Source organism: Papaver somniferum, chromosome 5 (assembly GCF_003573695.1).
Source record: "Papaver somniferum cultivar HN1 chromosome 5, ASM357369v1, whole genome shotgun sequence".
NCBI lineage: Eukaryota > Viridiplantae > Streptophyta > Magnoliopsida > Ranunculales > Papaveraceae > Papaver > Papaver somniferum.
Genome location: NC_039362.1, coordinates 74504084 through 74529949, shown reverse-complemented (window position 1 = coordinate 74529949; position 25866 = coordinate 74504084). Strand labels below are relative to the sequence as shown.

The window sequence follows — 25866 nt, the reverse complement described above, 5'->3', positions numbered from 1 at the left end:
GAGCCATATCATTAGCATCTCATTTGTTATTACTTGAAAACTAGCGGATGCATTTGCCATGACTGCTGCACTAGAATGAAAGTCACCAGTAGTCGCAGTTAATTTTTGCAACATCTTCAGCGGGGACAAGCCCTGTGAGCTGAGATCATTAATATGCTCATCAAAATTAATGTGGGCATATTTACAATGTTTCCAGTGGGATTTGAACCCAGACCTCTTGCTATAACTACCAAGTGTCTTGGATCTTGGCTTAACTCTATTATCGGACACTTAAAAACAAAACTTTTGACTCCGAAGAAGAACTAAGTTTTTCCACTTCATATCACTTCGATTAACTGAAATACAGGCTCCCTTGAAAACTGGAACCAGCTTTGTAATAGAGTAACACACAATATACAAAAGAATTCTATTCCTGAAGTTGCTATAAATAAAGGGAAAAAACTGACAAAATTCACCCTGCACAAAGGGGTGAAAGGCCTTTTAAATTGACAAACTCAAACACTATCGGAGGAAAGATTATCTTTTACACCTCACCAAAAGGTTTCACATATAGTGGTCAAGCTCTAGCTCGATTATGTACAGCTTGAATTGCCTTCTGCTGAGCAGGTGTGAGGCTCTGTGATTTCATTTGAACAACAAATATGGGTTAATTTTAAGCTATCTAGGAACACAAGCATTTGATAACATGAAAATTTATGTGTGCATACCCGGAAAAGATGTTCAAATAGAATCCCTTCAGTTTCAATAAACTTCAATAAGAAATCCGAGATGTAACCAGCCAGATTTATCTGTAACAAGCAACATCACAATTTTAAGAAAACTTAAACATGCAGTGAGAACGTAAACTAGATAAAGTTGCTGCAAAGTACCTCATTAAGAGGGTCCGATCGGATCAGAACATCGTCTTCATAACCATCATCATCGGCGTTCTTACAATTGATATTTGAAACAAGAAAGACAATGTTAACTTTAGAAACTCCAAAAACAGGAGAGGTGACTCCACTCCAATTTGCGCGTGTTCTTAAGGAAACAAAATCAGCTTAGAATTGATCTTCACAAACCTCGTTAAATGCCTTTGACATTGCATCAAGTTGCTCATTAGTCGGCTTGCCACCAACAGTTGTGCCAACTGAGTACAACTGATCTTGGTCTACCAGGCCATCCTGATCTTGAACTTCTTCCCAGTCACTATCCTGCAATGATAAGTTAGATAAAAGGGCAGTTAGTGAAGTTATCCAACACGCCAGATAAATAAGCAGGTAATTAGACACAATAACTACCTCATCGTTGCCAGACAAAGCTTGCTCTTGAATTTCAATCAGCATATCTGCCAGCAAAGAAACAATCTGTTCCCAAGAAATTATTTATACCATTAAGAACTCAACCACAAGCTAATTTGGAACTTGGCTTTTGAATTCTAAGAGCCAGATTCAAAATGGTACATAACATAATACAAAACCATGTTCATCTAACTGAAAGCACTAGAGAATAAACGAAATTCAGAGCAGTTATTCAAAAAGGTTAGGCTATGTTTCATCAACTTTTGCAAGTGGACTAACACCAACCCCTGATCCAACTAACTCGGATCTTATGAGTAAGAAGATGCTCTCATTTTTCAAAGTTTGAATACTTTATGACCTTGAAAGCTTTCTGAAATTGCCGGAGTTCACCAGCAAGAGAAACAGATTGGTTTCCATCATAAGATTGGAAATCTTGTCCTGGGATCAAGTAGGTATGGACTGTGGCCAACATACCTTTGCTGGAAGTGACATCACTGTCCATTGATCTGGAGCCACTTTAGCTTTTGAACGGGTGGTTATTCCTGCAGTCTGATCATTAGAAGCATAAGTTTTTGTTTTATTCAAAGTATAATGTGATCCGTTGTTAACACGTACAAACCTTAATGAGATAGCCTTGAACTTGTATTTTTGCCAACTCAGCGTGTCTTGTGGAGAGCAGTAGAGCCAAGGCAGTCATCGTAACTTTAATCTGGTAAGACCCCTGAATTTCCCCTGCACCCAATTTAAGGAATATTAGATGAAATATACCACTGATTTCATAGTAGAACAAATTTCTAAGTAAAAGGAGAAGTCTCTGAACCCTTTATAATCAAAGTTACATGTTTGAAAAGTCGAAATATTGGTAAAATGTTTGAAATGATTCTCAGAACGCATGCATATATTGCATCCTGTAATGTAAGAAAAGGACATCTAGTTATCTACTCTGAAACTGAGTAGGTGGTTTGTAGGCGCCTTGCCGCAACCTGCTCTCTCTTTAGGGAAGAGGATGCTAATAACTAAATATTGATTTTTCATGCTATTTGCACAATTATCTGGTTAAACCATGTATTATATTCTGGATGTAACTGCAAATAACGAGGAGAATTGCATTGTGTATCTTCACCTTGAAGCTTAGTCCATTCTGACATCACATAAGCAAGGCAGTGGTCATGGCCTTCAGCTGGCAATGTAATCAATAAATCAATGAACTGCTCAACGTTCGGGCCACTCAAATGAACCTGCAAAAAGACGGGAGTAGAATTATCAATAAAAGTTATTCAAGTGCTGCTTCGCTAGTGTAATAAGAAAGCAAAAGATCAGGCTATTCTTAGCACAAAAGGAAAAAAAGAATAAGAATTACCAATCTCGCGAAAATAAGTAGAAGTGAGCTTTTCAATCCTGATATTTGACAAGTTTTCATACGCCTAACAAGAGCGGCTATGAGGTCTCTAATGTGTTGAGCCATATGTGAAGGCAAATGCAATATAAGCTGTAAAATGTAGCTACCGACAAAAAGTGATCCAGAACTTTCCATATCAGGGTCCAGAAGCCTGTGTTCATATTGTCCAACAATCAGCATCCATACGGATATAGTAGGTGGGGGACCACCCAGGCATAAACAGACAATTACTAATAAAACACTTAACACGCACAGAATACCCGCATAATATATCAATTCCTTAATATTAAATACACATTTTAAATTATATTGCTAATTTACCTAGAAGCTGCATCAAGTAGACTTTTCATAGTAGATCCTGGATCACCACCCCAAGCAAGCATTTCTTGTCTACCCCCAGACACAAAAGCAGCCAAACATTCGGTTGCATTCTGGGATTGATAGAAGAAAACATGCCAAACAAAAGATTATGCTAAATTGTAGAGGCTGAAGCATTTTTGACAACTGAGACTCAAAAAAGCACAATCAAGAAAAAGGAGCATAATCTTGATATAACAAGTCCACCTGCATCTCACTGTTATCATCACTTTGAAGAATTATCCTTATAACATGTCTGAAACAAACATCATACACGGCTTTCACAACATCAATAGGGGCATTCTGCAACATAGAGAAAACCATCATTAATATAGCATATAGAATCAAACACTAGACAAGATTCATCGTTCAAGGCAACTCTAGGGAGATTCCCCCATTCATATTGTGGTTAAAATCCCGCTAGTCCTGACTAGTTGAGGGCTAGGCCGCCCGAAATTTTTGAGCGCCCAAACTCTAGAGAGATTCCCCCATTCATACTGTGGTTAAAGGCCCGCTAGTCCTGACTAGTTGAGGGCTAGGCCGCCCGAAATTTTTGAGCGCCCAGCGACTAATGGACGGGGATGACTAAGCCCCGGCCAGAAGGCGACAGTAGAAAACAGTTTTGAAGTTAATTCGTAACGGCCTAACCCAAACAACTAAACATTAGGGGTTTATCTGTTTTATCAAAACACTCCTTCTGGAATGGGGTGAGAAGGAAGAGGTGACATATAACGATGCAATGAAGAAGCAAATATTGAGGCAACATAAAGGTATTGCTTAGGAAAAACCAAATGAAGACATTTTAGCTTCAAGTATATAAATATTTGAACTCCTAATTGTGATTACTAGTCCCTCGACTCATCCTTCTAGGTGCTACCGTGCTAGTCCCCCTTGGCCACCTGGCGACCACCTTATGACATAAATACATAGCATGCATGCAGTAGCATACAAGAGTAGCGCATAATCCTGGAGTTTAGTAGTGCTTTGAAAGGCTGGGACACTCTGGTATCAACAATATATAAGGATCATTGGTCCCAAGGGTTGAGAAACTTGCCTTCAATAGCATAGTTATAAGATCCAAGGAACCAGCTACTAATCCATCAGGTTGCTGCTGGGACTGATACATGAGATCAAGATTTATCAGAATCATACACATGTCATGAGATGAAATGATTAACAATTGCAAATGCATAAACAGAACCCAAATCTCTTACAATCATTACCTTTTCAAGAATAGGTCCGATGGAAGGTAGAACTCGAGAAACAACAGGTCGCATACATCCAGGAGCACTTTTTACTGACTGGAAAGAAAAGGAAGAAAAAATAAGACAACCTTTACTGCAATATCCAGTAGTTAAGGCTTAAATCCTGATTGTGTATACACTTCCCACTACTCGGCACTTAACAGAATCAATATTTGCATAATATTGACTCTTCTATGCGTATGAACTATAAAGTATCACAGAGATCCAGTAGAAACATTCAACAAGAATGGTGCCTGCATATAAATTATAAACATACTAACAATTTACAACACTGTTAAAATCCGTACCTCCAAAACCTCAACAGCGTCAATACTTATGAATGGATCCGAAACGTGCAAAGCCCACATGTTAAGAATCATGGGAGAGATAATGGGCTCTATTGACACCAATTTTTCATGACCTACCACATTGAAAAAGTAAAACAGGGAATTCTTTTAGCATAAAGCCAGAAAAAAAAATGTAAAAGGTACATAATCTAAAGAACAGATCTTCAAGGATACGACAAGCGTAAAACTCAGAAGACGCATACCTGCTGTCACTGCTGCTTGCAGTGTTTCAAGTACTAAGTGTAATGTTTCATCGGAAGCCTGAGAAACACAATTAAATCTAATTGTTCAGCTTCATATAGAGGCAGCAAACTGTAAAAGATAAGTTTAAAGAAAGATACGTACATGCTTAAGTAGCTCCATCAATGATGAAAATAAATTCATCATGTGAGGCTCAAGTACACTTTTTTCTGCTTCTGGTAAGAGCTGGGAAAGTGCACGACAAGCACCTATCTTCACGGGTGGGGGGCTGCCAAATCAAAACTTTCGGATAAATATTGGTTTCATAGTTAGATCAGAAAAGGTTGACATGATGAGATTCAAAGCTTACACATCTAAACCAACCGTCGTAATAGCAGCACAAAGGAACTGTTCACTGACCCTCGGGGTGATCTGCAGAGTGAATAAGAATGTTACTTGCAGAATTTGCAGGAACGCAATGTATACGGAAGAAAGAAGAAAACATTTCGTATATACCGCGGAAGAGAACTTAGTAGCAGCTGAAAATGCGCGTGCGTGAAGGAAGGGATATTCATGTACTCCTGCAAATAACAAAAAAAAACATGAAACCACACAGTTAAACCCAAAACAGCAGTCACATACTAAATTACTAGATCTCAAACCACCTAACAGCACCTGTTCCCATATCTTCAGTGAGCATCTGAACCAAGAGACTTTCTAAGCCTAATCTGTTTGACGCGGAATCCTGTAAAAGAGATTATTAATCAACATTAAGAAGGTCCGAACTGAAGTACCAGAAAACGCAAGTTATGCAATTGCAGACTGATTTCGAATACAGGGACAAAAAAGAGGCAAAACCTGGACTTCAAGCAAAGGTTCTGAAAGACAAGCTAAAGCAAAAATGGTTGCTTCCCGCTTCTGCACAAAACAGAACATTTATATTTGTGGTCCAACGAGATTAAGGTAGTCAGGCATACTTAGTTCATGAAATCCAAAATAGAAACACGCGCTGCGTTATTAATTCCAAAGTTTCTTATATAGAATTTTAAAAGAATATGAAAGACGTGTTGCGTTAGTTATTCCTGAAATTTCTTATAAATTTTTTACAGAATTTTCAATTTTCACTCACTCGCCACCAGACTGCAGAACCAGCTGCTTTCTCTTGTTGAGACTCACTAAATCGTTCCTTAGCAGCAATCACCATCGCTTCAAGTCCTTCTCCAGAAGAACCAACTATCTCATCCAGCAGAAGAATTCCTAGAAGATCAAAGCAGCGTATTATAATAACGCAAAGGATGAGGTACACCTTTGTGGCTTCATTGGATTAACGGTAACTGCAAATTATATATCAGAAACGAGGCACAGTTGGAAGTCCCACACAAGACCAGGCATAAGGATGATAGCATTCACAGGTACGTTGCTAAAATATTGTTACCCTCATCAAAATTTGTTTTTACAGAATAAACAATGAACTGCCAGTGTCAGTACATGCGTAGGTGGGTAGATCTACAGAGTACTATCAAAAATCTATAGCCTCGAACCAACGATAAAAGCTTAGAATTACCTGAAACACGGCAACTGTATGTAGAATCTTCCTCATCAGCAACATACTGGTTCGCATCGTAAGTCCAAGTATCAACCTGCGGACCGTTACAAGTGAGCAAAACAAACAAGAAAATTAAATTCAAGCGAGGTTCAAGACAAGCTACGGTCAGCAGCGGATCACTTAAATAGTAGAATCTTGATCTTTAGACTAAAACTACAGGCAAGGCCCCTAACTGTAGCAGGGGAAATCTGGTCACACAATTAAGAGGTGAACTAGCTCTCAGGCTCGGTTACTTATGGAGAAAATATAATTATTTGTGTAATGAGCCTCTCCTCTCCTCTCAGTTGAAAACATGATAGTTGATCATAGACATGATTTCGTACAACCTGGAAGTGAGTAAAGTTTGAGATTCCAAGATTTACAGGAACTGTATGTCTGTATCTTCAATTAAAATTTAAATACATGGCATATTTCATGAAATATAAGAATCTGCAGAAATCACCTGTTGATCTGTCATCTGTAAAAAGGCAATGGTATAATAGACCAACTCTTTGACATTCCACGTTATGACCTACATGAATAATTAACTTTCAACAAGTTCAGTAAAAGCTTCTGAGTGAGTCAATCAAACATAGCAAGAATGAAGAAAGGAAGAATCTTACTTTTGCCAGTCTGGAGCTACCCATGATAGTCAACAAAAACTCAAATAACTGTGAAAACAGAACATAAGAAATGGAGATGAGATCTCTTGGTCGTAAGCCTGACCAGAATGCTGAGAACATGAAAATAGTTTTTTACAAACACCTCAAGAGTTGAGCAACCAATTTCAGATAATTCATGACATGATAGAGAACCAAATATACTTGCATAAAACTAATTCTCAAAAAAATAGAGGGTATGAATGATTGGCTACCGTTCAATGCTACTATGCGCATGTAGAGGAGGCCAGAACACGTCAAATATCTAAGGAAAAGTTTCTATTTATATTTTCTTAAATAAAAGGAAGTCATGAATTCATGATGATCTAACAGTAAGAGTTGCGAGACAAATTCTCTTCTAATAATCTCCCCAAATAGACGATTTGAGCGACGACCCAATACAAACAACCAGAAGTACAAGATTAAAACAAAAAGCTTATGGTTCTTAAAGAAGGTTAACGCCTCTCATATCTGAAGTCTTATGAATATCAATCCGCATTAGACTAATGTCAACCAGCAAAGTTAATATGCCACATTGGGTTACTAAATCTACAGGAAATACTTGGTGTCCGCAAAAGAACTTCTCAATTTAGTGCAAGAAAACATGTGAAATTGTAGTTTGTACCTGAATGACAAATGACTCGAGACTTTTATCTTCACCATCTGAATCATATAATCCCTCGTAAGAATCATGTGTGGCTTGAATGAAAGATATCTCATATACTTTAAGAGATGATACAAATGTCTGCCACAAAGGCCCTGCAATAACTGCAATAATACACAATCCAAAGAACATTATAAAAACAGTTAAACCGGAAAAACAAAAACTAAACGGAGTACTTCAATACTACCTCCATCAAAATATTCAGACAGCAGAAATACCTGCAAATTCTGCCTCCATGGTTGGGAAATTCTGAACGAACTGGCTCAAACACTTCAATGCCTGACAAGAGAAAACCCTGAATCTCAGATGATTTACTAAAAAAATGGCATTCTTTAAATAAAATGTAATTTAACGTAACTACACAATAAGAACAGAAGATCTACCTCTGTCCTGATGCTCCAATCATCGGGATCTTCGAACTGCACTGGAGCCTGTAAGATGATGCAGAACTGATCTATCCATGGTTTGATCATAGACATCACCAGTTCGCTGGTTTCTGTCTGGAGAATAATATAAGTTTAGTTTATGTGAACTGGCACATAACAGGTAACCAGTAACCACAAACACATGTCAACAACTATACCTTATATACACCGCTCATTGATCCAAGCACAGAAATGCAGGAGTAAACAATTGAAAGAGCTCTAACGCGCAAAACTTTGTCATAGATCTACATGACAAGTGAATAAATTATATTAAGAAAAAAAAAACAATAAGAGAGAAGAGGCATCTGTAGAATAATCACGATTGACATTGGGAAAAGAGTTGGTTTTCAAATTTGTTGCTCTAAATGTAAGAAATGTCATATTTGGTAATATTATTCAACAAAGTTGTTTATAGACGATATCATGATATCTGGGCAAGAAAACCTCAGAATTTCCCACGGATAAAGATTCTGGACGAGTAGGTTGGCTTGACGGGAAAGGGGAGGGGGTGCAAAGTGCCCCGACAAGCAGCACTTGGTTTTCCATGAAGTACTCTACATATGTTTATATTTCACGAAAACAGTTTGAGTAGTTAAAATGTTTTTATATGCGAACCTGTGAAGAGGATATGATCGTGTACAGACAAGGAAATAAAACAGGCACCAGAGATGGCACCGTTGTATCATCCAAGTCACCAGCAACAAGTGCCAAGCACCTCAAAGCTCCACGTACTGCACAAACAGATCAATTCGATTACTGTATTCACATTTTAGTGTGTGGGAACCTCAGCCACTCATTAGCAGAAATGCACTCTCCACATGAGACAGCAAGCGTAAATCAGTTACAAAGTTGTTGTCATACAAGCGCCGGAATTGGCCCTCCCATTATTTAGCCTTCTAGCTCACCAAGTACAGCATAATCAGCTAGCCTATGTCCTCTTAAAGCCATTAAAAAAAATGTAGCGCAATTCATAAACCACGTCAAAAAGAACTTACCACCACTAATATTTGTTTGGTCATTCATCAGCTTCAACAAAACTGGCAATAGATCGGGCCAATCTTCAGGCCAATCATACTGTGCAATGGACGCTACAGCCATGCCAACTGCTGTGCATACCTTCCCATGAGGATCGTCCAATGAGGGTAGAAGAAGATTGCGTATAACTGCCTGGCATCATAACATTATCAGAATCCATATAAAATAATAGTCAAAAGGTGAGTTCCGAAATGAAATATATACATCCACTTGGAAGTTGGAATATCAACTTCAGATATTCAAAGTAAATGACAGCCATATAATGCCAATACCTACAATGCTTTACACAAACAGGAGATCAAACTGAATAAGCTTTCAAAAGCACAGATAAAAACCTTTTCTTCGCGCTGAACAACAGGATATTCGAAATTCTCATCATCTTCTTGCCAATGCTTTTTAATAAATTGCTTTAATAAGACTGCAGCTAGGTAAAAACATGTTTAAGTTTTACAAAAAAACAAAACTTCTTCCACATATAACAAATCTAACTAGAAGCAATTCTGATCCTTTCCTTTCTTCATTTTAGGAAAAAAATAACACAAACAAAAAAGGATATCTGACGCATTCCCCATGGCAGCTCCCGATTTATTGCCACTTTCGATAATGCACTTCCAAAACCTTCACAAAAACACAAGCATTTTCAGATTAGTCAGTTCCAAATCCACAATCACTAAAGTGAAAAAAGAAAAACGTAAGAAAACAAACACCAGCTACGACTAACCTCGATCAAAATTCAGTAAGACCTAGTTAGGATTGTCACAAAAAAAAAATACTTTTATTTGGGATTCATTCAAGCAATCAAAGATATATATAATGGGAAAGTTCAGCAAAGTGAACCTGGTTGTGAAGATGCTTGATTCAAAGAAGTTTCAGCAAATGATCGGACTTCATGATTTGTATCAAGTGTTGCAGTTAAGCAATTAAGTAGCCACTGCTGATCTTGATCAACGGTGTACGCCATGAATGAAAAACAAAAATTAAACCCTAGAAATTTCAATAATTCAAATAGTTTCTGTTTTGTTTAATCTGCAGACAGCTTTGGATATTAGGGTTTAGACAAAGAGTCGAAAATGAAGCTCATTTGGCGCTCCTTCGGTAAGGTAATGGAAGAGGAGTTTTGAAAGGGGGTTTTAGGGTTTTATCAGTGTCTGAGGGGACGAGAGTGGGTTGGAGAGGTCCAGTTGACGCTCTGTAAACATGCCCCAGTACCCCCACAGTGTCGAGTCCACCACACACACTTATGCTACTTGGTCACGGCGGACAAGATCTTCTTCGTGTCTCTCTCTTTTAATGATTTTTTTTTAATCAAGAACAGTTTCATGGAAAATATATTCCGTGGAAGCAGCATTATGCGGGAGGCAAGGAAAGACTATACATGAAATTCTAGTTAAAATATCTCTTTTTTTATGATGGACTCAAAATTTTATGGAAATAAACTTGTAATCAGATGATTTAAAATTCGTTATATCCATATAAAGATGACTAATTTTGTTGAATTAGCTCCAACCAAACATAATCTTATATACTTCATTTGTCCCGTTATTAAGTGACTTATTTATTTTTTGATGTTGTCCCATCATTAAGTGACCTATATCACTAAATAAGGAGATATTTCTAAAATTATCCTTTAGTTGACTATAAGAAATATGCATAATTTGATAGGCATGTTTATATTAGTGACGTAGGTGTTTTAAAATGTTTTTCGATGGTATGAAATTTGCGAACGTCCGTGGTGTAGTTTGAGAGATAAATCATTTCAAAATTTCACTAGTTATTATGCATAAGGGTATAATTGTAAAAAATGCTTAAATATACTCTTTTCCCTTGTTTGCCTTAAAAATTGGACAAACTTGAACTAGGTCACTTAATAGTGGGACGGAGGGAGTATTGAATAATGGAAACAGGGTAGTTCAAATATATCATGGAATATAAAAGTGTAAAAGTAAAGCATAAGAATTGTATTGCAACAAAAGTACAAAGTAATTGATCGAAATAATCGATGTAATTTAACATATGGTGTTTTCATCGTGCTTTTACCATTAAAAAAAATCTTCTTCACTAAAATCCTTCATAAAAGGACTAATTTGCACTAAACATCATAATCACGAGTTGGACACGGAGGGACGAAAAACAAAATTTGATATCTTACCAACTATTAAAACCCAAAGGGGTACTATAATAACTTCCTATTGCACGGTTCAATGGTTGATTTTTATTCGACGACCGAAAAAAAGGTGTTTTCTCTATGTTAGATAATCGATTCTGGTAGCCATTTAATTTTGTGTGTATAAACCTTGACCATCTTCACGCTTGATTGAACTACATCGTTCTACATCCATGTAACAGTAATTATGGTATTAATTTCGACTAACTGAACATTTAAGTTTTTTTTACATTCCGACGAAAATTATGAGCAGGTTGGACTCGAATTCGAATTGCTTGCGTTGTTTAACCAAAATATTAAAAATGTCAACACTAACACGAACTATACTTTAGTATTAGTACACACTAATTAAAAATAAATATGCTTTGAATGTATATTATTTGTAAAAAGTTAATGATAAGTGCATATTTCATATGATTTTAGTATCCATTCATACTTGTTTTAGCTATTATTCTTGCATGTATTAGTATTATTACTCTTGTTTTCTCTTATTTGCCTCTATTAGGTGAATCATCCAAAAAGGAGCTACAAAGTGCTGAAAAGAGATAGGAAGAGAAGTATTCCAAGTGCCCAAGTCCAAGAGAAGTGGAAGAAGTGCGACGAAAATGAGCAAAACGCTTAAAATCAAGAGAATGGCCAAATATCGATCTTAACTCATTCAAACTAAGGATTTCTCATCACCATCTTGAAGATAATTTAAGATAAAAAGAATGCAAAAAGAATGAGGTCATTCCGAGTTCGGACGAAGAAGTGTGGCCAAAACGAGCTTTATCGAATACCGAAGACAGTAAAGCATGCAAACGGGTACGCATACTGTAATTTCGAAAATTACTGCTGGATTTTGTAGTATGCAAATGGGTAAGCACACTTAGCCCATTGGTTTTTTGGTTTACGTACTTGTGAAGGCCAAAACTCACGGTTTGGGTCGTTATTTCGTTATTTCGTGTCGGGTTCTTGAACCGAACTATATACGTGAAGACCAAGCAATGTAAACCTATAAAAAGGTATTAGGTTATGTAAAAGGATATCGCATAAAGAGGTCACGGAATTGTAAGGCTTGGAGAGAAGAAGCATCACACGGAGCGATTCTCAATCGTAACGTTATCTCTTTACTTTTCTCATATGTATATCATGGATGTTTCTACATTCATGAGTAGATAAACACCTATTGGTTGAGGATGAATTCTAAGTTGTAAACAAGATTTGAGTTATTATATTAATCTACTTTGAAGTTCTTCATATGATTATCGTTTGTTTATACTGTATTGAATATTTATGATTGATTGATAGATTATTTAGGTGGCGAACTAAATTGATTTGTTTATTCAATCTATTGCTAGTATTGTGTTAAGAGATAAGTAATCGTCGAATAACTTGTACACAAGTAGAGAACACAAGACCTTGCAGAGGGATTATATGGAGCGATTGTGTGTATAAACAACACTAAAAAGTGGACCTTGATCTAAGAGTCTAACTAGTAGGATCAACCTATAAATTCACAAAAGATAAAGCATTCGACTAAATTACACCTCGAGTGATTTAATACTAGGTGGTTTAGGTGAATAAAATCTGGTAGGCGAGAACTTTCGTATCCAGTGATATAAGGAATTTAGGGGATAACACTGATCTAGCTGTTATTCCACGGTTGGTGATAATCTATGATTAACGACGATTGGGCAATTATAATAACTCATTGACGGTTTATTAACGAAGAAGGATTCCATGATCATATCTCTCTTTATTGATTACAATTCAACTTTATTTGCTTTGATTATTTATTTTGTTTAAAATCTAAAACAAAACCCCCCTTTGTGACACTTTGACAACTAAAACTCAATGCTCTTCGTGGGAACGATCCTTACTTCTATCATATTACCAGTTAATTGTGTGGAAATAATATTATTAATTTGATTGCACTTACGACAGCCATCAAATTTTGGCGCCGCTGCCGGGGAGCAGTCGGCAGCTTTAGTTGTTATTTCTTTTAGTTTTATTATTGTTTTTAGAATTTCTTGTTAGTTTTTAATTTCGTTTTCTAGATTTTTATTTTCAGGTACTTAACCTCTGGCACAGAAAGATTGGGATTACCAGAGGTGTGGTATTCAAACTCGTAGGGGAACGGTACTACAAACACATCAACAACCACAACCAGAACCTTCTACAGAAGAGATGGTTAATACAGACGACGAGATAGATCCTCCACCTCCTCCTCTTCTGGAGAAGAAGCTGCGAGAGTTGACATCTCCATGCTTAGATTCACAACCACTGTGTATTACAATCACTAACCCAGTGGAGCTGAAGTTGAATCTACTTCATCGTCTACCAAAGTTCAAGGGACTTCTAGGTGAAGATCCGAATCGTCATCTACGAAAATTTCAACAGAAAATGACAAATCTTAAGCAAAGTACCGAAAACAGTGATACGGCAATGCTGCAAGCCTTCCAATTCTCTTTTAATAGATTCACCGGAAGAATGGTTGTATTACCTTCCACTAGGGAGTATTACAACATGGGCGGAGATGAAAAAGTTATTTTTAGAGAAGTAGTTTCCTGCTTCTAAGGCAACATCCGTTCGTAAAGAGATTAGTGGTATTCTTCAAATTACTGGGGAATCTCTTTACGAATATTGGGATAGGTACAAAAAGTTGGTGGCAAGCTGTCCCCATCATAACATATCCCCAACACTCATCATCCAATACTTCTAGGAATGATTACTTTCAGAGCAAAGGAACTTGATTGATGCAAATGTTGGTGGTTCATTTACTGAGAAGACAATCTCACAGGAAACTAGTTTGATTGAGAGTATGGCTTGAAAAGGCGGGGGTCTAACAACACCACACAATATTTTGCTTAGCAATCTGTATGGACAAACTCGAATATACTTTTAACAGAATCAAAAAGACTCAATCAATTAAAAGTATATCAACGAGTTGATATCTCTCTCTTGATTTGATTTACTCAAGCAGGAACTGCGAGTTCTAATCAAATACAGGGAATAACTCAGATGGTACCAAAGACCAATATCCGAGGAACAATCAATGACAATCAACAACCAAAGGTTGGATTACTCTAATTGATGATCTAACGCACAACCTGTATTATTATTTCAATTATAAAGATAAAACAATATAATGCGGAAACTGAAATAACACAGACAGAAAAAAAAAATTAACGAGGAAACCGCAAATGCAGAAAAACCCCGGGACCTAGTCCAGATTGAACACACACTGTATTAAACCGCTAAAGACAGTAGCCTACTCCAAGCTAACTTCGGACTGGACTATAGTTGAATCTCAATCAGTCTCCCACTGATCCAAGGTACAGTTGTACTCCCTACGCCTCTGATCCCAGCAGGATACTGCGCACTTGATTCCCTCAGCTGATCTCACCCAAAACTAAGAGTTGCTACGACCCAAAGTCGAAGACTTAATGATAAACAAATATGTCTCACACAGACAAGTCTATCGAAGGATTAATCTGTCTCCCACAGATAAACCCTAAAAGGTTTTGTTCCGTCTTTTGATAATAATCAAGGTGAACAGGAACCAATTGATAATCCGGTCTTATATCCCCGAAGAACAGCATAGAGTTATCAATCACCTCACAACAATCTTAATCGTATGGTAGCGAACCAAGATGTTGCGAAATCACAAACAATGAGACGAAGATGTTTGTGATTACTTTTTATATCTTGCATATCGAAGATATCAATCTCAAGCCAATCAATATGATTGTACTCGTACGATAGAAGATGCAAGATCAGATCACACAACTACGATAAAGTGGTATCGGTCTGGCTTCACAATCCCAATGAAGTCTTTAAGTCGTTAACCTGGTTTTAGAAGAAGACAATCAAAGGTTAAAGGAGAACCGACTCTAGCACGCAAACTAGTATCACACTAAGGTGTGGGGATTAGTTTTGCATTGATGCTAGATGTCCCCTTATATAGTCTTTCAAATCAGGGTTTACCATTAAGTTACCTTGGTAACAAAGCAATCAATATCCACCGATGGATGAAAACCTGATTTAGATTCAAGCTAATATTTCTCAACCGTTAGATCCAAAACTTACCTTGTTACGCATAATTGAAATGCACGCTTCTAGGTTTGTTAACTGTACCCAGACATATGCACTTGTTGGTTCAACAATAGTTAACCAAAAGGTTAGCCATATGAGCATTTCATATCAACCATGTTCTTCTTCACCATAACTAGTTCACATGACTTAAATGAACTAGTTAGAGAGTTGTTCAATTGCAAATAAATCTTATGTAACTACACAAGACACAATTGAAGCAAAGATGATTTTATTCACTTGAATCGGTTCATGAACTTTTATATCCACGATTTGCAAACTGCATTCCTTAGTCTTTTTAAGTTTAAGTTCAGAAATCATCTTCAGATATATAACCTTCTTAAGTTCGCAGACTTGGTTCGCGGACTTAAGTTACTGGGCAGAGTTTACAAACTCCAGCAGAAATTATCGGGATGAGAACTTCGCCGGTTCGCGGACTTAGATTTACATACTAGATTGTCAACTCCAATAGAAATTCTCAGGTTTGAGAACTTCGGCAGTTCGCAGACTTGGCTCGCGCCATTCTTCCGGTTCTCTTGATCAACAAAGTTCGCAAACTTTGGTTCAAGGAATAGGACTTATACATAAATGTGTTTCCACAACAATGCTTATGTCCATCATTGGTTATGTAATCTAAACTCTCATTCGCATCACTGAAACATTCTTAGAGGAGGTTATATAGTTGTTACACCATTTCTCGTCAAAGCAATTTTCAAAGTGATTGAATCATATCATGACTTTCGTCACTAGGTAAAGATAAACTTGGTCGAAGAAAAAAGCTTACCAACACATATTTCGAGATATAAATAGGCGAGGTATACTCGGATCGAAATACCAAATCTGTATGATCAAAGTCTATATATAGCATACGACTTTTTGTCTCAAGAAGTAGGAGATACAATAGATAGATTTTTGAGTGATAGATACGTTCAAGTCTTCACATACCTTTTTGTAGAGAAGTTCCACCGGTTCCTTGAGTAGTTCTTCTTCTTGTATGATGAATCGCCATGAAGCCCTTGAGCTCAACTACACTTTCTATCCTAGTCCGAGACTTAGCTATAGTAGACTAGAAATCAAGACCTATAGTTTTGATCACTAACATTGACAAACATGCTTGAGATAGCAACGCATGCGAGTTCGACCGAGCAATGCTCTAACAATCTCCCCCTTTGTCAATTTTAGTGACAAAACTATCAATACATATGGAATACAAAAAAGATAATGAAATTTTAGTAGCTCTTATTCCACATGTTAATCTTCAACGTTCCTCGAAATCTTCGTCATTTCCAAGTACTCCAATGATCCCAAAGGTTGTAAGTTTAGCATCACCGTTGTTGAAGATCCGTAGCTATAACAATGAGAAAACATAATTCTCGATCATTGTTATACAGTGTCATAGTATTATTACATAGTGTCAAAGTTCAATTGTATCACAACTTCAACAATAATACTATGGTGATATGTATCACTCCCCCTTAGTCAATACTCCATCTCACATGGAAACCACTCCCCCTTACACAATGATCCGAAAACCATATGTATTTTTAGTGTGAACTACATATTAATTCTCCCCCTTTTTGTCAATAAAATTGGCAAAGGTACAAGAACGAGATCATAATGAAATTTCCGTAAGAAACATTTCATGACTAAAAGAAAAAAAATACATACCAACTAATTTAGATGCAATCATAAAGCCAAGGCTAAATGCATTCATCAAGGAGTTTAAAGATACAAGATAACCCCTCTAAAATTCCACAGTCACACACCCCTCAAGATATGACCATTAAGCACAAGTTCAAAAGAACTCTCCCCCTTTTAATGTCATTCCCGAGAGAACAACAACGAGCGACCTTAATTTCAAAAGAAAAGAAGGATTTTTATTGGACACCAAAACCATAAGAATGATTTTTATATCCAAAAACGCAATCAAATTAATCACAAGTAAACCCATGATTAATTTAATCGAAATGCGCAACTAAATTAAACACAATAAGTGATCAATTTAATTGATTGTGCTCAACATAAGTAAATTTACGGAGCCTCACAATATAACATAAAATATGGATCAGTAAAGATCAATACTGTGGAATACACAAGGATTCATTATATTTTCCATCACTATTCGCATAACGACATTCAATAGACATAATCCTTGCAAACAAAAGACTTTAACCTATCTTCCATCAAAGATTGACAATATAGGCTTAACTTTTGTATTTGTCAAAAGTTCATTCATTCTTTAACCAATACATGAATATCGATCATAAACGACTTTACTTTTGACAAGGTATGGGACAACATAGTTCACGGACGTAAACACCAATATCCCATAACAAGTTGCAATATAATAAATCATAAAGATTAAATACTGCAAAAACATCATCCTCCAAATATTTTTAGAATTTTTAATCAAAACCTAAAAAAGAACAAGATGGTGAAAAAAAAATAACTATGTGTATTCACAATCATTGCTATTCAAGCACTAGTTATTCTTCCAACTAAACCAAAAAGAAGACATACTAGGCAAAAAAATAACCCCAGTTTTCCTTGATGATTTCATACCTTTGGAATGGTCCATCGAAATAGGAATCACTGATATCCTTGATCTTGTTGACCGTAGAGACACCATGTTCATGAGTTAGAACGTTAGTTTTTCGATTAACAATGTGAGCAAAATGTCGAGCCTTAGCGCAATCAAGAATAAATTTCTTCTGATTCCTGATCAAGATATTCTGAGTACCAAGAATTTTTGCATGTCCATCAATAAGCTGGTTTATCTGCAGTTGAAGGTTCGCAAGTTCGTTCTTTACTTCATTCTAAACGAGAATTAAATCCTTGACACATTCTCCAATCCAAGAGTTATACTCTTTCCTTTCAAGCATCTTCTTCATAATAAACTCTTGACCAGAATCACTTCCTTTGAGGTCATCCTCTACAATAGGGTTAACTTCTTCTTTGGGAACAATTTCCATCGAGTTCCTTTATGAAGATTAATGAACGCATACATAAGATATATATATATATATGTTCACGTGTACACCCTATATAGAAACCCTAGAGTTCCTTGAGGAGATATAGACGCTCGTGGACAAAGCCAACGCCAAAATAAATGGACCCAACCAGGAACACTGCACACTGTGTTGCTTTCAAAAGGTCTCCATCCCCAAAACATCACAGTGATGAAAGAGAGAAATACTAGAAACTTAGATAAGATATCAACATACAAACTGATGAAAATCATCTAAATACTTGAGCATCTCTCAAACATCATCCTTGTATCTCTCAAGTTAGATACAAGAATGGAACTTTCTGTTACTAGGTAACAGAGGGAGACATAGTCTCACCGTAGGTTCTGAGAGAATAGTTGTGATTTCCACCAGGATATCCGATCTCAGCATTTCTTGTCTTCCCTTGGCAGTTTCCAAATTTAGGGAAATATTTCACATCCCTTCCTGGAAGCACAGGAGAAGAACCTTTCTTATTACAAAGTCTAGGACCTCTAGAGATTGGTTCTAGGGGATTTTCCGAAATGGATCTCCATACTCTAGACTTAGATTTACCAGATTTGTTCTTATAAGCACATGACATGCTTTTATTAGTAACATAAGAATTTATACCACTGGAATGCACCAAATTCCTGTAATGATTTCTAGGAAAGAGATCATTTTTATAAGATGCCTCATTTCCTGTAAGTAAGAGGTTCACTGCAGTAGTCGTTTGACTATTTACTCCATTGACAGTGGAAAGAAGCAAATTGTGAAGTTCAGAAATTTGTTTCTTCCTGGCAAAACAACGGATAGCATAGTGATTTCTTTTTCCACAAAAGGTACAGGTTCGTGGAGAAGACGCACCAATTGGCATCTGTTTTAACTTTTCAGCCCTGTGAGAAGATTGTAAGTTATATAAACTTTTCTCGACACAATCTTCTTTTGGAGGATATTTCTTCATGTACTGTATGTCAAGAGGAACAGTTGGAACAGAAGAATTTTTCCTTAAGACAAAGTTTTCCTTTTCCAAGGTCATACATTGTTCATGGGCTAGTGAAAGTGATGCTTCTAGCTTCTCTTTCTCAACACGAAATCTGTCAAGATCAGATGAATGCGTCTTGATCAAAAGTTTTTCTCTAATTGAGCCTTCTTTGATAATCTTTTCAAGATCACAAATCTTATCATGTTTTAGATTATTTTCTTGAAGAAGTTTCTTAATATCCTTAGAGAATGACTCTATGATGTTATAGAGTACACGTTCTCGGTCAATAGACTTTTCAAATTCATCGATGAGTTGATCATAATTCTGAAGATCAACAAACTCGGTATAATTTTTTGAAATTCTGGTGAGATCCATTTCAGCTTTTGCCATTGTGTCCAATGTCTCATTGGAGGAAGAGTGGTCAACACAAGATGAGACAGTCTTCCTACCTCGAGATTCGGAAGAATCAACTAAGGAATAATCCTTTGAGGTATTTCCAAGACACTTGACATAGTTGAAAGCTTTAGGAGGCATTTTGGTATGCGTAAGAGATTCTGTCCTCAGACTCAGATTGCTACAAACACAGACTTGTAAGGTCTTAAACGTGTTTGCCTGCTCTGATACCAATTGAAAAAGCGGGGGTCTAACAACACCACCCAATATTTCGCTTAACAATCTGTATGGACAAACTCGAATATACATTTAAGAGAATCAACAAGACTCAATCAATTAAAAGTATACCAACGAGTTTATATCTCTCTCTTGATTTGATTTACTCAAGCAGGAACTGCGAGTTCTAATGAAATACAAGGAATAACTCGGATGGTAACAAAGACCAATATCCGAGGATCAATCAATGACAATCAACAACCAAAGGTTGGATTACTCTAATTGATGATCTAACGCACAACCTGTATTATTATTTCAATTATAAAGATAAAACAATATAATGCGGAAACTGAAATAACACAGACAGAAAAAAATTTGTTAACGAGGAAACCGCAAATGCAGAAAAACCCCGGGACTTAGTCCAGATTGAACACACACTGTATTAAGCCGCTAAAGACAGTAGCCTACTCCAAGCTAACTTCGGAATGGACTATAGTTGAATCTCAATCAGTCTCCCACTGATCCAAGGTACAGTTGTACTCCCTACGCCTCTGATCCCAGCAGGATACTGCGCACTTGATTCCCTCAGTTGATCTCACCCACAACTAAGAGTTGTTACGACCCAAAGTCGAAGACTTGATGATAAACAAATCTGTCTCACACAGACAAGTCTATCGAAGGATTAATCTATCTCCCACAGATAAACCCTAAAAGGTTTTCTTCCGTCTTTTGATAATAATCAAGGTGAACAGGAACCAATTGATAATCCGGTCTTATATTCCCGAAGAATAGCATAGAGTTATCAATCACCTCACAACAATCTTAATCGTATGGTAGCGAAACAAGATGTTGCGGAATCACAAACAACAAGACGAAGATGTTTGTGATTACTTTTTATATCTTTCCTATCGGAGATATCAATCTCAAGCCAATCAATATGATTGTACTGGTATGATAGAAGATGCAAGATCAGATCACACAACTACGATAAAGTAGTATCGGTCTGGCTTCACAATCCCAATGAAGTATTTAAGTCCCAATGAAGTCTCAAAACAAAGGTTAAAGGAGAACCAACTCTAGCACGCAAACTAGTATCACATGTAAGGTGTGGGGATTATTTTTGCATTGATGCTAGATGTCCCCTTATATAGTCTTTCAAATCAGGGTTTGCCATTAAGTTACCTTGGTAACAAAGCAATCAATATCCACCGTTAGATGAAAACCTGATTTAGATTCAAGCTAATATTTCTCAACCGTTAGATCGAAAACTTAGCTTGTTACACACAATTGAAATGCACGATTCTAGGTTTGTTAACCGTACCCAAACGTATGCACTTGTTGGTTCAACAATAGCTAGTTCACATGACTCAGATGAACTAGTTAGAGAGTTGTTCAATTGCAAAGAAATCTTATGTAACTACACAAGACACAATTAAAGCAAAGATGATTTGATTCGCTTGAATCAGTTCATGAACTTTTATTGCCACGGTTTGCAAACTGCATTCCTTAGTCTTTTTAAGTTTAAGTTCATAAATCATCTTCAGATATATTACCTTCTTAAGTTCGCAGACTTGGTTCGCGGACTTAAGTTACGGGGCAGAGTTTACAAACTCCAGCAGAAATTCTCGGGATGAGAACTTCGCCGGTTCGTGGACTGGGTTCGCGGACTGAGTTCGCGTATTTAGCTTCACGTACTAGTTTGTCAACTCCAACAGAAATTCTCGGGTTTGAGAACTTCGGCAGTTCGCGGACTTGGCTCACGACATTCTTCCGGTTCTCTTGATCAACAAAGTTCGCAAACTTTGGTTCAAGGAATAGGACTTATACATAAATGTGTTTCCACAATAATGCTTATGTCCATCATTGGTTATGTAATCTAAACTCTCATTCCAATCGCTAAAATATTCTTAGAGGACGTTATATAGTTGTTACACCATTTCTCGTCAAAGCAATTTTCAAAGTGATTGAAACATATCATGACTTTCGTCACTAGGTAAAGATAAACGTGGTCGAAGCGAAAAGCTTACCAACACATATTTCGAGATGTAGATAGGCGAGGTATACTCGGCTTGAAATACCAAATGTGTATAATCAAAGTATATATATAGCACACAACTTTTTGTCTCAAGAAGTAGGAGATAGAAGATATAGACTTTTGAGTGATAAATAAGTTCAAGTCTTCACATACCTTTTTGTCGAGAAGTTCCACCGGTTCCTTGAGTAGTTCTTCTTCTTGTATGATGAATCGTCATGAAGTCCTTGAGCTCAACTACACTTTCTATCCTAGTCCGAGACTTAGCTATAGTAGACTAGAAATCAAGACTTATAGTTTTGATCACTAACATTGACAAACATGCTTGAGATAGCAACGCATGCGAGTTCGACTGAGCAATGCTCTAACATGGCTGCAAATGCTCAACAATTTTACACCAGAATTGACTCAAATGTCAGAAGAGTTAGCAAGATAGAAGAAACTTCACAGTCAGATCAACGGATGAACAATATAGAGAAGGTAGTCCAAAGGATGGCAGCAGTGATCATTCCGTCATACGAAGTTGAAGTCGAGGTAAATGTTATATTTCCTAATCATAGGCCAAGGTATGATCCTTATTCTAATACTTATAGCCCTGGTTGGAAAGATCATCTTAATTTCAGTTATGCTAACAAGCAAGCAGCAGCTCCTAATCCATATGCTAGACAAGGTGGTTTTCAACAACACTTACAGCAACCACAACAAGCTAAAAAGCAGGGAACTTCTATTGATGATAAGTTTAACATGCTAATGCAAAGCATGCAGGGTGTCACATCTACAACACAAATTCTAAAGGAAACGGTTCAACAAAAACACCAGCAACATGAAATGGCCATTAAGGACTTGAGGATGCAGATGGGACAACTGGCTACAGATGTGAATTTACTAAAAGCACAAAAATCAACAAAATTTCCACCACAACCTTTTGTAAACCCAATAGAGCGCGCTAATGCGGTAACTCTAAGAAGTGGGAGACAGACTGAAGAGCCACATCAACAAAAAGAGATTAGTAACGACATCGAAAAGGAAGTAGAAGAGGAAACCGTCCCAAAGGAAAAGCCAACTTCAAACGGCCAACCTAAGGACATGGTTCCCACTTTTACCATACCACCTCCTTTCCCTAGTCGTTTTGCCAAGTCAAAGAAGCAAGCTCAATACAAGGAGATCATGGATATTTTCAGCAAGATACACATCAATATTCCATTTATTGAGGCCATCAGAACCGTACCCGGGTATGCCAAGGTTTTGAAATATTTGTGTACAAGGAAGGATAGGTTGATTGCTAATGAGATTACTCAGGTGGGTGAAAGTGCTAGAGCTATGTTACTAAAGAAGATGCCTACAAAGTGTGAAGATCCTGGCGGTTTCACGGTACCCGTTACCATAGGTAACTGACGATTTGAGCGTGCTTTGCTTGATTTGGGTGATTCCATAAGTGTTATGTCAGTCGATGTTTATGATTCTTTGAATCTCGGACCTTTAAAAGAGGCAAAGATCATTATTCAATTGGCTAACAATTCCAATATATATCCCAAGGGAGTCGTGGAGGATGTATTCAAGTGAATCAGTTGATCTTTCCGGTTGATTTCTACATTGTGGATATGCACAATGGAGATAATTGTTCATCTACTTCGTTACTTCTTGGGAGACCGTTCACGAAAACTGCAAAAACGAAGATTGATGTTGATAGTGGTGCACTCACTATGGAATTTGATAAGGAGATCATACGGTTCAATATTTTTGAAACCATGCGCTATCCTAGTGATATTCACTTAGCTTTCTCCATTGATGTTATTGGTTCGTTGGTGGAACAAATGTTTGATTTGAATAGTGAAGATGAACTTGGAGTTGTGTTAAGCAATATCATTGATTTAGACGTTCACGGGTAACCGAACCTGGACGTTGAAATATCCAAAGAACTGGTGGAGATGTGTGGTGCCTTAACAACACTACAAGAAGCAAAAACGAGTAATATTTCTTAAATTTCGTTACCCATAACTAATGAGGTTCCTTTACCTTTTATTGTGCATGCACCGAGACTAGAACTGAAACCGCTTCCATACCACCTAAAATACGCGTACTTGGGTGATAAAGAAGAACTTCCGGTGATTATTTCAAAGAACCTCACCCCAATACAAGAAGAACGTCTACTTAGGGTTCTGAAAGAGCAAAACGGCTATTGGATGGACAATTGCTGATATTAAAGGCATTAGTCCATCCATGTGCATGCATAGAATCCTAATGAAAGATGATTTCAAGCCATTACATGATGCTCAGTGTAGGCTTAACCCCCCAATGATGGAGGTCGTGAAGAAAGAGATCCTCAAATTACTAAGTATGGGGGTAATTTACACAATTTCTGACAGCAAATGGGTTAGCCCGGTACAGGTGGTACCTAAAAAAGCAGGTGTCACCGTTGTTAGACATCAATATGATGAACTCGTTCCTACAAGAGTTCAAACATGATGAAGAGTGTGCATAGACTACATAAAGCTTAATGCCGCAACCTGAAAGGATCACTTTCCTTTGCCTTTCATTGATCAGAGGTTAGCGGGACACTCACATTATTTCTTTTTGGATAGTTATTCGGGGTACAATCAGATTGTTATTGCACCAAAAGATCAAGAAAAGACCGCTTTTACTTGTCCTTTTGGTAAGTTTGCTTATAGACGGATGTCGTTTGATCTTTGCAATGCGCCTGCCACTTTTCAGAGGTGTATGGTTAATATGTTTTCTGACTATGTGGAGCGCATTATTGAGGTATTTATGGATAATTTTAGTGTTTATGGTGATTCATTTGATATTTGTTTGCAAAATCTTGAACTTGAGCTTAAAAGATGCATAAACACTAATCTTGTTTTAAATTGGGAGAAATGCCATTTTATGGTAACCATGGCATAGTGCTTGGTCACATTCTGTCCTCTCGAGGGCTTGAAGTTGACAAAGCAAAGATAGACTTAATAAGAAACTTACAATATCCCGCTTCGGTGAGGGAAATTCGCTCGTTTCTTGGTCTTGCAGGTTTTTACAGGCGGTTTATCAAGGATTTCTCCAAAATCTCAATGTCGATGTGTAAATTGTTGCAAAAAGAGGTTGTTTTTTACTTCAACAAGGAGTGCAAGGATGCCTTTGATAAATCGAAAGAATTTTTGACGATTGCACCAATTATCAAGTCACCAGATTGGAGTTTGCTATTTGAATTAATGTGTGATGCAAGTGACTATAAAGTTGGAACCGTTTTGGGTCAAAGAGTAGGCAAGCTGTCTCATGTGATTTATTACGCATGTAGGAACCTAAACGACGCACAAATCAACTATTCTACCACCGAAAAAGAGTTTTTTGGCTATAATGTTTGCACTAGGAAAATTTAGATCATATTTGGTGGGTTCAAAAGTGGTTTTGTATTCTGATTACGCAGTATTTATGTACCTACTAAAGAAGAAAGAAGCTAAGCCAAGGCTTATACAGTGGATATTACTATTGCAAGAATTTGATTATGAAATAAAGGATAAAAGAGGTGTTGAAAATACCGTTGTTGATCATCTTAGTAGACTTGTTGTTTCCGAAGAAGAACTTCCTTTACAAGATCGTTTTCCAGACGAACAACTTTCCCCAATTGAAGATTCAACACCTTGGTTTGCTGATATAGTGAACTACTTGGTTACAAGACAAGTACCTAGTACAATGTCTTATTTTCAAAACTTTAAGCTTAAGAAAATAACCAAGCAGTATGTGTGGGATGAGCCCTACTTGTGGAAATACGGTTCTAATCAAATCATTCGCAGGTGCGTACCTAATTCTGAATTTCAATCTATTGTTACTTTTTGTCATACTTATGCATGT

The 25866-nt window shown here is 37.0% G+C and overlaps 1 protein-coding gene across 1 annotated transcript; it reads right to left on the bottom strand.

Annotated features, from left to right (window-relative positions):
• Nucleotides 1-265: 265 nt before the first annotated feature.
• LOC113281932 (importin-9-like) lies at nt 266-10460 on the bottom strand. The gene is made up of 33 exons (XM_026530834.1): nt 10013-10460; nt 9732-9793; nt 9511-9603; nt 9136-9307; nt 8756-8871; nt 8299-8385; nt 8099-8215; nt 7934-7994; nt 7677-7819; nt 7016-7063; nt 6856-6924; nt 6372-6447; nt 5937-6064; nt 5666-5725; nt 5483-5552; nt 5324-5388; nt 5178-5239; nt 4973-5096; nt 4831-4888; nt 4589-4701; nt 4260-4337; nt 4091-4153; nt 3244-3339; nt 3001-3110; nt 2641-2830; nt 2404-2518; nt 1900-2012; nt 1755-1829; nt 1281-1346; nt 1062-1193; nt 870-929; nt 708-788; nt 266-616 (listed from the first exon to the last, which is right to left on the bottom strand). The coding sequence occupies exons 1-33, from the start codon at nt 10134-10136 to the stop codon at nt 557-559; spliced, it is 3087 nt and encodes a 1028-aa protein (XP_026386619.1). The 5' UTR covers nt 10137-10460; the 3' UTR covers nt 266-556.
• Nucleotides 10461-25866: the final 15406 nt, after the last annotated feature.

What these genes read in the sequence shown, in the direction of transcription:
- LOC113281932 (XM_026530834.1), bottom strand. Translation starts at nt 10,136, where the DNA reads ATGGCGTACACCGTTGATCAAGATCAGCAGTGGCTACTTAATTGCTTA. An exon ending in ACGACGGTTGGTTTAGATGT is followed by an intron (nt 5,097 to 5,177) that starts GTAAGCTTTGAA and finishes TTGATTTGGCAG; the next exon opens with CCCCCCACCCGTGAAGATAG. An exon ending in ACGCTGTTGAGGTTTTGGAG is followed by an intron (nt 4,338 to 4,588) that starts GTACGGATTTTA and finishes TTTTCTTTCCAG; the next exon opens with TCAGTAAAAAGTGCTCCTGG.